At 42.0% G+C, this 15,505-nt stretch overlaps 1 protein-coding gene across 4 annotated transcripts in view; it reads left to right on the top strand.

The window, feature by feature from the left end:
- Window positions 1-478: 478 nt before the first annotated feature.
- LOC148011736 (sodium/hydrogen exchanger 6-like) overlaps window positions 479-15,505 on the top strand; it is a 41,758-nt gene continuing 26,731 nt past the window's right edge. Inside the window, exons 1-11 of one of the 4 annotated variants that reach the window (XM_087669853.1) lie at window positions 479-723; window positions 839-1,056; window positions 1,137-1,334; window positions 11,933-11,984; window positions 12,190-12,249; window positions 12,367-12,391; window positions 12,485-12,570; window positions 12,681-12,792; window positions 12,885-12,947; window positions 13,148-13,167; window positions 13,262-13,359. In XM_087669853.1, the coding sequence (XP_087525979.1) occupies window positions 1,029-1,056; window positions 1,137-1,334; window positions 11,933-11,984; window positions 12,190-12,249; window positions 12,367-12,391; window positions 12,485-12,570; window positions 12,681-12,792; window positions 12,885-12,947; window positions 13,148-13,167; window positions 13,262-13,359 (742 nt within the window). In that variant the 5' untranslated portion in view covers window positions 479-723; window positions 839-1,028. Of the gene's footprint in view, window positions 724-834; window positions 1,057-1,136; window positions 1,335-11,932; window positions 11,985-12,189; window positions 12,250-12,366; window positions 12,409-12,484; window positions 12,571-12,680; window positions 12,793-12,884; window positions 12,948-13,147; window positions 13,168-13,261; window positions 13,360-15,505 lie in introns of those variants that run through there. The other 3 variants (XM_087669852.1, XM_087669854.1, XM_087669855.1) reach the window with 3 other exon arrangements.

The following is a 15,505-nucleotide window of genomic DNA, read 5'->3' as shown; positions in this document are numbered from 1 at the left end:
ACCTAGAGTGTTGTGTCTAAGATGAGGAGCTGTAAGGTTTTACTTAGTGTATTAGAGGGAGGCGAGATGGACTTGCTTGACTAGATCGAGGCTTTTAAGTAGATCAGGTTTTCGCTAGTTTCATCCTACCGAACCAATCAAATTTCATAAACCCACTAATCTCTTGTTAGCAACCCCTTTTGAATGCGTCCTTGCGAGGGTAAGAGAGCGTTCTATTAACCTTGTTCACCCCAATTCCATCTATTGCCACCATGGTGTTTTGGGGTGGGTGGGGGGGGGGGGGGGGGGGGCACTACATGATGGTGCGACGAGGGCCCTTAGTATGCTATATAGCTTGCCTTCCTTCCTGAGCAATGCTAATAATGCATAAATAGTAAATACTAGTAAAATAACAAATAAAAATGATAAATGCATAAATAGGGAAAGGCGACAATAACAACCAATAATAGTAATCGTACCGATGATAAAAGAAAAGAAAAGTGGTTCATTCGCAGGGCCCGTTGCCTGAGACGTCTCGTTTGGACCAGGACGTTGGCGTGTCATCCTCCCCAGATTCCGTCCATGCTGCCACGCGCAGACAGTCGATCGCACTCTCGCCCTGAAAGCCCTAAGCTCTAACACCACGCGCAGGGAAACATCAAGAAGCAGAAGAAGCCCTAGCCCCTCCCGCATCATTGGCATCCGCCATTGATCCAGCTGGAGCTCCAATTCGCAACACTGCAGGTTCGCTCTTTGCCTTATGCTTTGAAAGAAACGGATTTCGGATTGATTCCCTCGAAGATTTGTGCTTAATCATGCGTTTTGTTTAATTTGCGTGGTTATCAAATGAACCAGACAGGCACAGCGATTTCGCTGGTCGTGGCTAGGGTTTTCAAGCGACTTGGCAGAGGCAGAGGCTAGGGTTTCCTCGCAATTTGGCAGATACAGAATATCTGCAGAGTATCACCAGGTTTGCGCGGCATAGTGAATGCATGCAGCTGGTCAAAAGTGACAATTGACTCTGCAGTGATTTAACCGGTTGTGTATGAATGGTGACAATTGATCAGCATATAATTGGTAAGTTTGGAGGCACAAGTAATGGCAGGTCCACTTTGTGGTGTATTAGCTAGCGACTTATTGCAGTGCCAATGATTCAGCAAGCTTGACAAGTAATCCACTGTTTCGAGAAGCTCCAACAATGGCAGGAGAGCCACCCGCAGGAGATCAACAGCAAATGGCCAGTGTTAGCATTCTTTTACAGATCGTGACACTTGGGCTATCTTTCGTTCTTGGGCATGTGTTGCGTCGACATAAGATTTACTACCTGCACGAAGCCAGCGCATCTCTCCTGATTGGTGTGCATTCTCTTCCTCCGGTCCTCCGGACACACATTTTCTCTCTCTTTGTTTTATTTGTTTTTTTCTTTGTAAAACCACTGCTTATCAGATAATTAATTCAGCATGCACGTGTGCACCCACATGCACCACAAGTGCGCCTGTAATATATGTACACATACCCCTTGCTCTCTACATTGTAAAAAGAAAGTGAAACCAATATTTGATTAAGTTCTGTACATAGGGTAATGCTGGCAAACCAGACTAAGACTGTATCAGAAACATCAGGATTGCTTGTAGAGAAGAACAAGTGTTGGAAAGAGAGTAAGGGCTGACAAGAGGATAGGATGAAATTGGCACAATTGTGTGTTGTCCATATTTTCTCAAGCTCCCTGATACACATGATTCTTTTTAAAGGAGGCAATATGAATTGTTACTGGTTGGAAACATTTAGATATCTCTTTTGAAATTTGGACAGTTGTGCAAAGATTGGCAAAAGTAAGAGTATTTGTCAGTTTGAGAATGTGCAAAATTTATGATTGTGATTGGAGTGGCGATCACCCTCTAGCTATTGGAAATGTGGTGGTCTCAAGAGAGGTTTTGAGGAGAGAGAGAGAGAGAGAGAGAGAGAGAGAGAGAGTGTTCACATCACAAGGTCATGCACTTAGTAACAAGACAATCTAAAGCATGATTACACAAGAATTATCCCAAAGTGAGTCTCCAAGCACACTTGCAACAAGCTGGAGCCAAGAGTGAAGCATCAACCAAGAGTGATTGAACAATGCATGTAGCCTCACAATGTGTAGGGTATTAATTTGTGTAGGCTACAAGAGAGATGAGACGTGAGGAGAGTCACATGGATGAGAGCTGAGAGGACTTACCATGTGAAACCTGCCTTCAAGTGAATCAAAGGATAGTGAACTTTAACTTGCATGTACTTTATCTTAAAGCAAAAAATTCAGCAATAGAAAAATAGTTTAACGAGTGGAGCTAATAAAAGGACTCCACGGCTTTCATTTGTTACAAAGCTTCATCCTTAGTCAAAACACCTAAAATGACAAACAGACAAAATTATAGAGCTTCTAATCTTCTTGCTTTCTTAGAATTAATGCAAGTGGAGGTGCAAATGTTCTTGTTCTCAACCAATTTTCAACCATAAGTGTCAATCAAGTCTGAAACTAGTCGTGTTTATGCATGCATACAATGTAGCTATATGTTAGCCGCCGTTGGCTTGATGCATGGTGTTTGCTCTTAACATGGTTTAGAGCCTTAGTCTTTACTATTTCTTGTGTAAAGCAATCTTTGAATGCCTCATGAAGTTGTATGCCTCATGAAGTGCAATTTGTAGGCAGTTGTAAAACGTGACTTGAAGAGGTTTGTGTGTCTTTCTCACATGTGGATCACCATTCTTGATTATGACTGGTTGTATGTTGGAGTTTCTTCCTTAGCAATACAATATGACAATGGGTGCCATGATTCATATCTCTATTTTTGTCTTATTTCTAGCATATGCTCTGATTTCTACCTTTGATTTGTCATTATGAGTGTTGTAGAGTGTAGTTCTATGTTTCTATGTTATTATTTTTGAGTTTCTTACTAGTTGCTTGACGATGTATTAGGTGTTAGGTATTTTTTGCACTGCTTGATGCAGTTTACTCTATTCCTGTATGAGGTAGTTTAGTCCTATTATGCATTTGGTATAGATTTGGGGCTGAAACGTTTAATAAAAAAATGCCTCCGGTTTTGAAGCTCAATAAAAAAACTACCTTGTTTTGGGGAAGAAAACCTAATTTCTTGTATGTAGTTTGAAAGGTTTTTTATGTGTAGAATTTGTGCAGAGACTTAAAGCAATAACTGGGATTTGTGGAAAATGACTTTGTTTTATGGACGAAAAACGAATTTGCTGTATGAAGTTTGAAGGGTTTTTTGTGTGTATATCCTATTATTGTTTCTCTGTATCTTTGGTTTAAAACGCTAGCAAAAATGACTTTGTTTGATGGCAGAAATTTGGATTTTCTGTATGAAGCAGTGATACATTTCATATACCAAGATGATGCAATTCCATCATTCTTACCCTACATCACTTATTTCAAACTCTACTCAGAAAACGTTTCTGTTTTATGCTAGAAATCTACAAATTTATTGTCACAACCTAAAGCAGTGATATTACCTGAATCAAGATGATACATTTCACAAGGTTAATTTTGCCTTTCTTCTTGTATGATGGACCATTACTCTCTAGCCACAACGCTTAGGAATTGCAGAAACAATTAGCAAAGCAACAACAGTAGGAGTTTTAGAAAATTGCAGGAGGAGAAGTATGAAGATTTTTAATCTTGGATGAAAATAGAGATAGGCTGCTCATAGAGAACTTTCAAAATGCAAGTACAATTGCAAGAATACCCTCTCTATAACAAACTCCGGCTAAATCTATTGAGAAAGAGGAAGCACTATCGTTTGCGTGCCACCACAGGAAGCCTATGGAGGATTAACGAGAGAGAATTCAGGTTTCATTTTTAGTTTTGAAGTTTAAAATTCCAATCTGATTAATTGCAATGGGTAAATCAAAGGAGAAGAAAAAGTGGTGCAAAGTTTGCTTTGAGTCTGGATATACTTCAAAGAATTGTTCTTATGTTCATGGGTCTTGTGAAGAAGGAACATCCTATAGGTATTTTTGCACGTTTGATTTATGCAATGAGTTTGATGGTATTTGCAAGAGGTTTTCATTAGTTGCAAAGAAGGGTTCAAGTTCGAAGATGAATAAAGGATGGGAGAAGTTGGATTCTTTTGAGGATATTCTTCATGATGCTCATGAATGGCATGATGATTATGAAGGCAAGAAAGTCAGGTCTTGTTTCAAGTGTTAAGCATATTAGGAGATTGCTTATAACAATTGAAAAGCTCAAGGAAAGATATGAAGATGTTTTGGATTCTGATTCTAGTTCGAGTGATGATGATGATGATGATTGGTGCTCTTTACTTGTGGTCTTGCCAAAGATCGAGGTAAAGGGAGCAAGAGAGAATAAGAGCCAAAGAAGCCAAGAATCTTGGCGTGTCCCAAACCCAACATAGCAACTTGCCAATGGGAAAGTGGATCATGATATACTGTGTCTCAATAATCTCAGGGTATATTTTATATTTTGATATTTTTCAAATTGCCATAATCAATTTTCATTTAGCTTTAATCAAGAAGAAAACAAGTCAACAGTTATGAACAATGAAGATGATCTGATTGGTGATTAAGAAGATTAGTTAGGTATTCAAGAAGATGATGTTGTTATGGATGATAAGATTGAGGATTATTTTTTTTGCAATGAAGATGTCATTGTGCATGATTTTCTTGGTTCTCTTATTGATGCTAAGGAAGATAATGCAACTACTAAGTTGGATTTCAATGAAGGAACTTTGCAAGAACTAGTGCTACTACTCGTAGTGCAAAATGCACAATCTTTGGATGTATTTGTTCAGGATATCCATGTTTCCAACATGCAAGATAATATTTCAGGTTATTGAATTGCTCAATTTGAAAACCCCTTCATCCTTCACCCTTCACCCGCAATTTGCGTTTTTGCGTTTTGCATTTGCGTTAAGGGTTTATAGCCCCAAAAAGGGGCGCTACCCTAGTTTGACTGTGCTTATTTATAGGCCACTCTCTCATTCATTTCTTATGGCTGATTTATTCAGTCCGTCACCTCTTCTCTCCAGCCTCTCCACTACCCTCACACCCCTTCAAGAGGACATTGCACTTCGTGGTTCGTGGTTGTCTTCATCATCTTCCTTGTGCTACAGCATCCTTGTTCCCTTGTATCACATTCACTCCATGATTTATAACTTCATCATTTCATTCATCAGAGTTTCTTCTCTCTTCTCTTCTCTTCTCCATGTTTGTCGAGTTCACTTTGTGTTCCTTCCCGCAAACCCTATTGTCTCGTTGGTATGTGGTCTTTTGACATGGTATTAGAGCTAGATCTGCTTAAACAATGGCAAAGATTCTTCACTCCAGTGAAGGCAAAGACTGGTGGCGGGTTCGGCATCCACTTGTCGCATGGCACACTGGATCCATGGCTTCTTTACCAACAGATGACCAGACTACTGGGTGCTCCTACTGTGGCATCACCGGACACACCACCGATGCTTGCCGACTTCGACCTTTGCTCCCCACCCCCCGGAGTATATGCATCTTTCACCAGGCACTTCTTGTGCCACCTCTTCTTTCTGGGCCATAGAGATCGTTCTGCATTGGCTATCAAAGTACTATGCTCAAGGCAATAAGACGCATCCGATGCGTACTAAGTCCTTTCGAGCACATGGAGGATCGATTGGCGCTACGACCTCCTGGAGATTGTCGCAATGTCAGCGGCAGTTTTCTCCCACCTATTTTTGGGTACTGTGGCTTCCACGACCTACGGATTTGCAGTCCGCTTCATTGAGAGACAGTGATTGTTTGATACCGTCTCCTCGTTAGTTTGCTCCTTCGAGAGACAGTGGTTGCTCGACTCCTTCCTCTTCTTCGGCTACCCAGTCTGCTCCACTGAGAGAGAGCAACTGTTGCCCACCTCTTGCTCATTCTGAATCCAACCCTTCTCCACCCTCGACTCCTCAGGTTCGAGAGGCCACCTCTGGGAGCTCTTCGGCACCCCAGATACCTTCTTCGGCACGACCGGCGGCACTTCCTTCATCATTAGACATTTCGGAGTCTGCGATCCATGAGTTTTTGGATTCCCTATCTACTTCAGAGGGGGATATTATTTCTTTGCCCTCAGAGGGGGATGTTATTTCTTTGCTCTCAGAGGGGGTATCTACTTCTTCTTCGACTTCAGCGGGGGCCCCTCCACCTTCCACCTCAAAGGGGGAACCTACTCCACATGAAGTTGTTCACCAATCCTCTACTTTCTTGGGGTGGCTATCTTTGAATAATCATCTCTTCTACTGTTACCCAGGATCTTTAGGTACCACCTAGATCGGGACCTCTGAGGTTCAGCCGCGACTTGGTGACGAGGCCTTCGTATTCCTTCCAGCATGGATGCACGGAGCTAGTGGCTTCTCTCCCGAGGTTGAGTTTCAGGTTCTCCAGTTCACTCTGTCTACTGTTCTTTATTGCAGGTTCCCTTTCCGATGGAAATCTTGGATCTTAGGGATCCTCTACCTCCTATGCATTGCATGATTTCATCATCTTTGTACTAGGGCGCTTGGACAAGTGAACAATTTCCCCACAAGGGACACTATCCAAGTGGCACCTACTGCATGAGCATTTTTCAGCCTGTAGTATTCAATCTCCACCTCACTCTTCTCTTGTTCCCCTTTTTGGGCCTGAGAGGGGATGTTGAGAAACCCTTCACCCTTCACCCACAGTTTGTGTTTTTGCGTTTCTGCATTTTGCATTTAGGGTTTGCAGCCCCAAAAAGGGGCGTCATCCTAGATTGATTGTGCCTATTTATAGGCCACTCTCTCACTCATTCTTCACGGCTGATTCATTCAGTCCGTCGTTTTTGTGTTTTTGTGTCTTGTGTTAAGGGTTTACAGCCCCAAAAAGGGGCGCCACCCTAGACTAACTGTGTCTCACCTCTTCTCTCCAACCTCTCCACTACCCTCACACCCCTTCAAGAGGGCATTGCAGTTCGTGGTTCGTGGTTGTCTCATCATCTTCCTTGTGCTACGGCACCCTTATTCCCTTGTATTACATTCACTCCATGATTTAAAACTTCATCATTCCATTCATCAGAGTTTCTTCTCTCTTCTCTTCTCTTCTCCATGTTTGCTGAGTTAACTCCGTGTTCCTCCCTGCAAACCCTATTGTCTCGCTAGTATGTCGTCTTTTGACATGGTATTAGAGCTAGATCTGCTCAAACAGTGGCAAAGATCCTCCACTCCAGTGAAGGCAAAGACTGGTGGCGGGTTCGGCATCCACTTCTCTTCTTCTTTTGCTGCATCAACACTCTAATTGGCGGTTGCTCCCTCTTGCGTTTGCTGTTTTTCAGCTTTCGTTTAGTACTGCTGTTGCTGCCTCCACTTCCCCTTTGCTGCATTTTATTGTGGCGTTTTACTACGGCGTTCTATTGCGCCATTCTACTGCGGTGTTCTACTGCTGGCAGCTCCTCCCTGTGTGCTTTCTGGCTTCTTCTTCTGAGCTCTAGATATCTTCTTCGGCACGACCAGCGGCACTTCCTTCATCATCAAATGCTTCGCAATCTGTGAGCCATGAGTGGTTGAATTCCCTCTCTCTCTCAGACTGGGATTTAAAGGGGGATTTTTCTTCCTTCACCCTCAGAGGGGGCTTCCTGTTTTTCTTCGGCTTCAAAGGGGGTTTCTACTTCAACTCCTTCCGATTCAGAGAGGGACTCTATGTGCCATGAAGTTCTTCACACACCACCACCTTTCACTTTCGAGGAGTGGCTCTCCTTTGAGCAGTCATTTCCTCTCCTCATACCCAGGATCTAGAGGACTTACTTAGGTCGGGGCCCTTGGGACTTCAATAGCGACTTGATGGCTAGGCCTTCGTATTCCTTCTAGCATGGAGTCGTGGAGCTAGTGGCTTCTCTCTCGAGGTTGAGTTTTGAGTTCTACAATGTTTTCCAGTCTTCTGACTATCTTCAAAGGTCTCCTTTCAGGTGGTATTCTTAGATTAGAGGGTGGATCTTCTTTATCCCTTGGTCAGCATGGAGCCACCTCTCGAGATTGAGTACGGGCATATCCTTATGGTTCTCAGCACCACACAAAGTCCGACATTTCTTCTATGCATTGCATGTTTTCATCATCTTTGTACTAGGGCCTTTGGGCAAGTGAACAAATTTCCTAGGAGGGACACTGTCCAAGTGGCACATGTTGCATGAGCATTCTTCACCATGTAGCATTGCATCTCCACCTCTCTCTTTTCTTGTTTCCCTTTTTGGGCCTGCGAGAGGGTGTTGAGAAACCCTTCACCCGCAATTTGCGTTTTTGCGTTTTGCGTTTAGGGTTTGTGTCAAGGGTTTATATCCCCAAAAAGGGGGTGCCGCCCTAGGCTGACTGTGCTTATTTATAGGGCACTCTCTCATTCATTCCTTACGGCTAATTCATTCAGTTCGTCACCTCTTCTCTCCAGCCTCTCCACTACCCTCACACCCCTTCAAGTGGACATTGCAGTTCGTGGTTCGTGGCTGTCTTCATCATCTTCCTTGTGCTACGGCAACCTTCAAGTGGACATTGCAGTTCGTGGTTCGTGGCTGTCTTCATCATCTTCCTTGTGCTACGGCATCCTTGTTTCCTTGTATCACATTCACTCCATGATTTAGAACTTCATCATTCCATTCATCAGAGTTTTTTCTCTCTTTTCTTCTCTTCTCTATGTTTGCCGAGTTCACTCCGTGTTCCTCCCTGCAAACCCTATTGTTTTGCTAGTACGTCGTCTTTTGACACAAGTCCGTGCTCCGCTTCAAGAATTGCGGAATTGTAATATTAGCACTGTAATTCCTTCGCAAGAAGAGCAAGATTACAAGATTGACACTATATTTCCTTTGCAAGAGTTAGTTGAATATGAAGAATTGCAGAATGCAATTAGTTTGTATGGTTTTTGTGAAGTTCTGTATGAGGTACACTCTATGATTCAATCTCCAACGAAGATGATTCATTGGTTTTTTGTTGAGCTTGAAAAGGAGAGAAATGTGGCAAACATTGCAGCAATTGAAGCGTTGTCTGTTATTAATAGGCTTCAAGAGGAGAAAGCATTACTACAACAGGAGGTTTCTCAACTGAGGAATGGAATGGATTTCCAAGTTTCTTATTATTTTGAAGTCATTAATACTCTTGAGGAAGTTGTTTTGCAGAATGATAATGAAATTGCTGATTTGCAGACATAGTTGGTATTTTCTCTTGATTCAAGTCAAGATGTTATTCTTGAGGATCTCTATGCATTGAATGATCAAGTTGTTGATGTTTCAATTCAAAGTAATATTTCTGAAGTCTTTTGAGGACTTTGATTAGTTTATCACGAAAGTTGAAGTATCCGGAAGTATGCAAGTACCTACAGTGGGTACTTATGCAGTTTATATTGCAGTAGGAATGGTTGATGTTATTCATGTTGATTGGTTTTTTAAGCATGAAAGTGCTGATGTTGTATGAGGTGGATGCTTGTAGCAAGTGCTGCATGTGATTGGCTATGCTCCTCTTTAGGTGGTACATTGCTATATTTACCAATTCTAGCTCCAGACTGCTACATTTTGGTTTCTAGCTTGCTGCCCTTACATACATTTTTAGCATCATCTCAGCTCCCGATAGTGATCATAGCCCTTGGGATCCATCTTTGGTGGACATCATTGTTTGACTACTCCCTCAGCCTACTCCCATGAGAGTCATTGACCGTTTGACAGCTCTACCTTTGAGTATCTTGTACAATCATTCATTAATTTACAACATTTATTCATTTATTTCTGATGTATTTTCTTCTTTGTTTGTGTTTTTGGATTTTTGTTTTAAGTTATTGAGTACATTTTGAGATTTCTTCACACAAACTCTAGCATGTCGTGATAGCAGCTTAGGAGTTTTATCTAGCTATTTGAGCTTTATTTAGCTAGTAGGTTTGTGCAATCTTGGTCTTTGCTTTGGATCAACTTGGAGGCTTTTTCTTTGAGGTAGAGTTATAGTCTTGCGTGAGGGTACCTTGGAAGCCATGCATTTCAGTTGGACACTCATCTTTCTCTTCTTCTTTGGATGCTTCTCCTCCCCCTTTCAGCATTGACATATTGGAGTGAGGGGATGCTTTCTTCTCCTTTTGCCATCGTAACCTACATGGTATACAGCTTCCTTTGCCATATTAACATGGGGTGGCCATTTGCTAGCTTCCTATCTCAATCCCATCGTGTCCTCATGCCCTCCTAGTCTTATCTCCATGTTAGAGTCTCCTCTCACGGTGACAAGGGATGAAAATTCTTGTCCCCATCCTAGTTCTTGTTTCTATTTTTGTTCCCGATCTCATGCATGTTCCCAAAACTTGCCTGAGTGTTACTTTGTCTCTTGCTATTTGCTAATGTGACAATTAGCTTCTTACGATCTAGTGCTCTCCATCCTTTGTGTGTGTATGTGTGTGGAGAGTGTGAGGGGGTAAGGTAGTGAGTGTGAGTGTGGGAGAGTCTGCTCCCTCTAGTATCCTTCTCTTTGTGTGATCTTGGTCATACTGATTCATTCATAACTTTATATCATCATTTGTTAAACATTTGTGTCTTGATGATTATGCTTGTAAAATGACGATTGGACAAGGGAATAATTCCCCTCTGAGGGCTTTGCTCAAGTGGTGGTGTTGCATTGTGCATAGCATTCTATTTGGGCATAACACTTCACATTACCCCTTGCATCTCCCCATGTGTTGGCATTGTGCTAATGCAAAACAAAGTTCTTGCTTTGAATGGGGGGGAACTTGTAATTATAGGTGCCCATTCAAAGATGAAAATCCTTGTACCTTGTAGCATGTTTCCCTTTTTACCTCTTCCTGAAAGGAGTAGTCAATTTGGATTGAACCCATCGTATTCGCAGCATCTCATCATTGAGGCAGTTGAATATGCCTGACATTTATGACAGCTATTCCCTTGGCTATACCTTATTACCGTAGCCTTGCCTTACACAAATTCAGTTTATGAAGGATGATTAATTATTTCCCTTATTGTGATTACGAGCCATGGAAATGACCACAGGCTTGTGTGCAGCAGTTCGAGCAAGTGTAGCAGTTGCAAAACATGTAGGGAACAAGTCAAATGTGTAGACGATACAAAAACACAGCCAGGGGGTTTTACCTTGCCTGTGACATGTACTACCCGAAACACTTTTTTGGGAAGTGAAAAGGGCCTGAAACGGAACAGGATGGGAGCAATGTTTCTGGAAACGATACATAGGTTCCTACCCATCCACCACATCTCCTCTGGTGGTTCCCCGAGACCCTGTATCCCTTTTAGACGGGAACATTGACATTGGTGATGCAGCTGTGATTTCCTAGTCTTTCCCTCAGTTTCAAAGGGGAGTTCCTTGAACCTTGGATCATGAGGAGCTCTTTAGGGGTACACATCTTTACAAGGCGTTTGCATCATGCAATGATTGCTTTTCCTCTTATCTGAGCTGCCCTTCCTTGCGCTACCATGCCCATTTTGCGCCCTTCAGCGGTCCTTGATGTTATCCTTGGTAGAAGTTCTTTTGGCACCTTCAATAGCTTGTTGCTATTGTCGTTTGGTTGGATCAAAGATTTGGCTTATCTTTTCCAGTTCATATACCCTCAGTGTTCTCATATACGAACGCTGAATGAAAAATTTGTGTTTTTTCTTTTTGTGGCTGTTCAAGTGCCAAATAAGTTGCCCAATAATCTTGGTTTATTTTAAGCTAACTTTTTGTAGCTTAACATGAGGCTCCTCACTGTATAGTTTGTGCTCAACTCTGTCTATTGTCTCCTCTGTTTGTGGACATGAACAGCTGTAGCTGTTTAATATCCTTTATTAATATCATGGCTCTGATAGGCTTTTTTACCATTTACATGTTGCAGATTTAGTTGCTGTTAAAGAATATAAATGGAGTCTTTTAAGTAAACATTTCAGTATAATCACCATCTTTATTGCATCTTTACTGGGAACATTCTGGATGAGAGAATTGGGGCTTATGTGCAGGACTCATTGTTGGTGGTATTGCAAATATCTCAAATACTGAAGAAAGTTTCAAGTAAGATGTGCGACACTTAGCATGGTGTACTTGTGTTGTTTAAGTAAGTAAGTAAGTAAGTAAGTAAGTAAGTAAGTACAGACATGTGTGGTGCTTAGCGTGGTGTACTTGTTCTGTTTTTGTTTAAGCAACATTCGTCGTTGGTTAGGTTCTACCTTTGTTTATTGCAACACTAGCTGATTCTTTTCTGTTTTTCTTTGTGCAGACGATGGTTTAATTTTCGGGAGGAGTTTTTCCTCCTGTTTTTACTGCCTCCAATTATTTTATATCCTTTTTATCTTGTGAAATATTGTTGTGAGCATTGCTCTGCTGATGGAGCGGTCTATTTTCGCATACTTGATGTTGTTTATGATTTGTCTCTGTTGCCTTAACTTCGCTTCACTTACTCAGGGTTCAGCCTTCAGCCAGTAAGGCCATTAATAAAGTATAAGTTGTGAATTTGCCTATAATTTTGCTACTTCACCACTGTGCCCTTTACTGAGATCTCGCTCTGCTCTCAGAAACCTTTCTTTTCAAACTTTGGTGCGATCATCACCTTTGCTGTTTTGGGAACATTCATGGCTGCAATGGTCACAGGAATTCTGGTGTAAGCTAACCCACTCAAGTTTACTGTTGGATATTTGTCTCCCTTGTGAGGGGCTTCAAACATTAGTATTAATAACTTCTTGTACACTAATATGGTATTTTGTTGGATAGGTACCTTGGGGGCCTTTTATTTCTGATGTACAGGTTACCATTTCAAGAAAGTCTACTTTTTGGTGCTATTATTTCTGCCACAGATCCAGTAACAGTTCTTGCCATTTTTCAAGTATGTTGGTTTTTCCCCCAATCACCTTCTTCCAAATGCATCAACAATTTTATTTGTCAATTATAACCTGGTCTTTGTCACTTGATCTGCAGGAACTCGGGACTGATGTGAATCTTTATGCCCTTGTTTTTGGTGAATCCGTTCTGAATGATGCGGTATGAATGCTGCACCAAATGCCAGACTATAATAGCATATGGTGTTTTCTTCGTTTCTGCAAAGTGTTTTTTGTTGCCTTGTAGCTATAAGCAGTGTTAAAATGCAATCATATCAGAAAGACTAGAACAGGTCTGTCAAATCTGAAACTGAATTGTACTCGTCTAACTGAAATGTTTATTCTACACAATCGGTGCTGCAGGTTGCGATATCTCTTTACAGGTGGGCAAATCCTTTCATGCATTTTGCTTTCATACCCATTTAAAATTTGGATTTGCTTGTTATCACCCAAGAATTCCTACATGGAACCTTTCAGGACAGTGGTGAATGTTCGACATCATCCAGCTGCCAAGCACAGTCTTATTGCAGGAGTCGGGGGATTTCTTGAAATCTTCGTAGGATCACTGTCTGCAGGTAATCCACCTGGTCTAACGGTATTCCACAGGTGTGAGCAGTTATTAGCGGTTTTCTCACCGTTTTATTTTCCTTCTTCCATTAATATTCTGATATAGAGAAGCCTCAAGCACATGAACTTAACACATTGCTTAGAGGCAAGCTTGCATTTCAGTCTTCTCTAGTCTGTAATAGAAGGGTTGACTTCCAAGAAAGCCTTTGGAAGTTTAAAAGATAAGAATAAGGGCATATCAGACGAGGAAGCAGTATTCCCTCCCTCCTGCTGTAGCACTCATGCTTGAGGTTGGATCTACTCTAGGGGATAGCTTTTTGAAGTTGAAAATGATCACAAGTACATGAAACAAATCGGCTTGTTTCTCTTCCTTCCAAGATGGGGCTTGTGCTTTTGATTGTGTGGTTAGCACAAAGGATGCGAGTCTGCATTACCTGGACTCAGTAAGGAAGTATAAGTCTGCAAACTTTACTGTTCCAAGCCAAAATACTCTGGCTCCACATAAAGACATGTATGGAAGATACTAAAACGAGTTTGTGCAATATAATAAGCAATTGACCAGTTTGGAACTGCATAGCAGCATATCTTGTTGTAAATGGACTTATAGAGCTTCCTAATAAATTCCCTTGTGGAAAGGAGAAGGTTAGCTGCTATTTTGACTTCATATGAGCTGTCAGCTCATGGTCGATGGCTGAAACTTGTAATTTTTGCAGTAAATAAGAGAATAGTGGTTGTTTCGAAACGTTTGTTGCTCTAATGGGAGAGAAAGAGACCCTAAATAGCCAATATTAACTTTCTAAATGAGTAATGTGTTAGCCTGCTCTTATTTAGTCTCAGTCTGTCATCTCCTGGTTGTGAGCTCCTGTCAGAGTCTGACAGGAGACAGAGGAGCTCTGTCAGTGTGTTTTTAGGTTGCTTTAGTCAGCATGCAGCCTTGGGCATTTTACAGCCCAGATCTGGGCTGTTTTTGGGGTGACTGCCCATTATTTTGGGCAGTCGGACCAGTTCTGGTCAGTCGGACCAGATCTGGCCATAGTCGGCCGGATCTGGCCAGTTTTCTGGCTGGGGGCTATTTATAGCTGCCCCCCCAGTCAGTCCAGCATTCATGCTCTGCAGGTTCAGCACTGCTCCCTCCGTCTCCGTCTCCGGCATTGGTGCTGCCTCTGCTTCCAGTCTGTCCTGGTTCCCTCACTGACGCTCCGGGCTGCTTGCAGGGACTGTTCTGTCCATTCCAGTGTATTCAGCATTCATCTCAGTCAGTGCAGACTTTCTTCCTTCATTCTCTGCTTCCTCTCTCCTCTCCTCTGTGTTCGTGTTCTTCTTTCGCTGTGCACTCTCACATAATGAGCTTCTCCTTAATTAAAAATTGAATTTGATTATGGCCTAATTTATCAATTGCTGATTAATTGTAAATAAGCTTGTCATTGGACAAAACTAAGGCATTGGGCTTGCTTTACAACTAAACTAGATTGTTCACCTGACAAAACTTTCAAATGATGATTTAACTTTAGAAAAATTGCACACTTACTAGGTTCCTTTGGAAATTCAACATTTTTTGAGTTCCTTTGCCTTGTTCTTCCACTACATAGCCCATACACTTGTCCGCTATATACCCGGTGTCAAATCCTTCATTGCTGTTGCTGTGGTCAGCATACCAAGAGCTAGGGGTCCCATAATTAGAGTTCATTTTGATCAAATCATTGGAGTTTGTTCCTTGTTGTGGTAACACTATCCCAACCATCCTAGAGAGGAAGACTTGAATAGAACCACCTGTAGTCCAAGAAGGGAGAGAACTTGATTTGGTAGCAAATTTATGGAGGAAGAACATTAGGTAGGATGATAGTTGAGGGTGTGTGACACTTCTCACCACCTTAGCCGGCCCACAAAGACAGACTTGAATAGAATCACTTGCCGAGAAGGGAAATAACTCCACCAGAGAGAAACTATGAGGAAGAATTATAGACAAGGTGATAGTTGAGGGTGCGTGAAACGCACCCTTGGGAGAGAAGCGACTAGCTCCATCCCCATGTTTGTAAGAATATGAATGCGTACTTGATCTTGGACCCCAATAGAGAGGACACTGCCCCATCTCTATGCTGAACAATATGCAAAGGCATAGTCACCAAGTCATGGTTGAAACATCCAAGGCTTCAG

This window comes from Lygodium microphyllum, chromosome 28 (genome assembly GCF_053477565.2).
Source record: "Lygodium microphyllum isolate KBCC chromosome 28, Lygodium_microphyllum_v1.1.10, whole genome shotgun sequence".
Lineage (NCBI taxonomy): Eukaryota > Viridiplantae > Streptophyta > Polypodiopsida > Schizaeales > Lygodiaceae > Lygodium > Lygodium microphyllum.
Note: the sequence above shows the minus strand (reverse complement) of the source record. Positions and strands in the feature narration are given on the sequence as shown.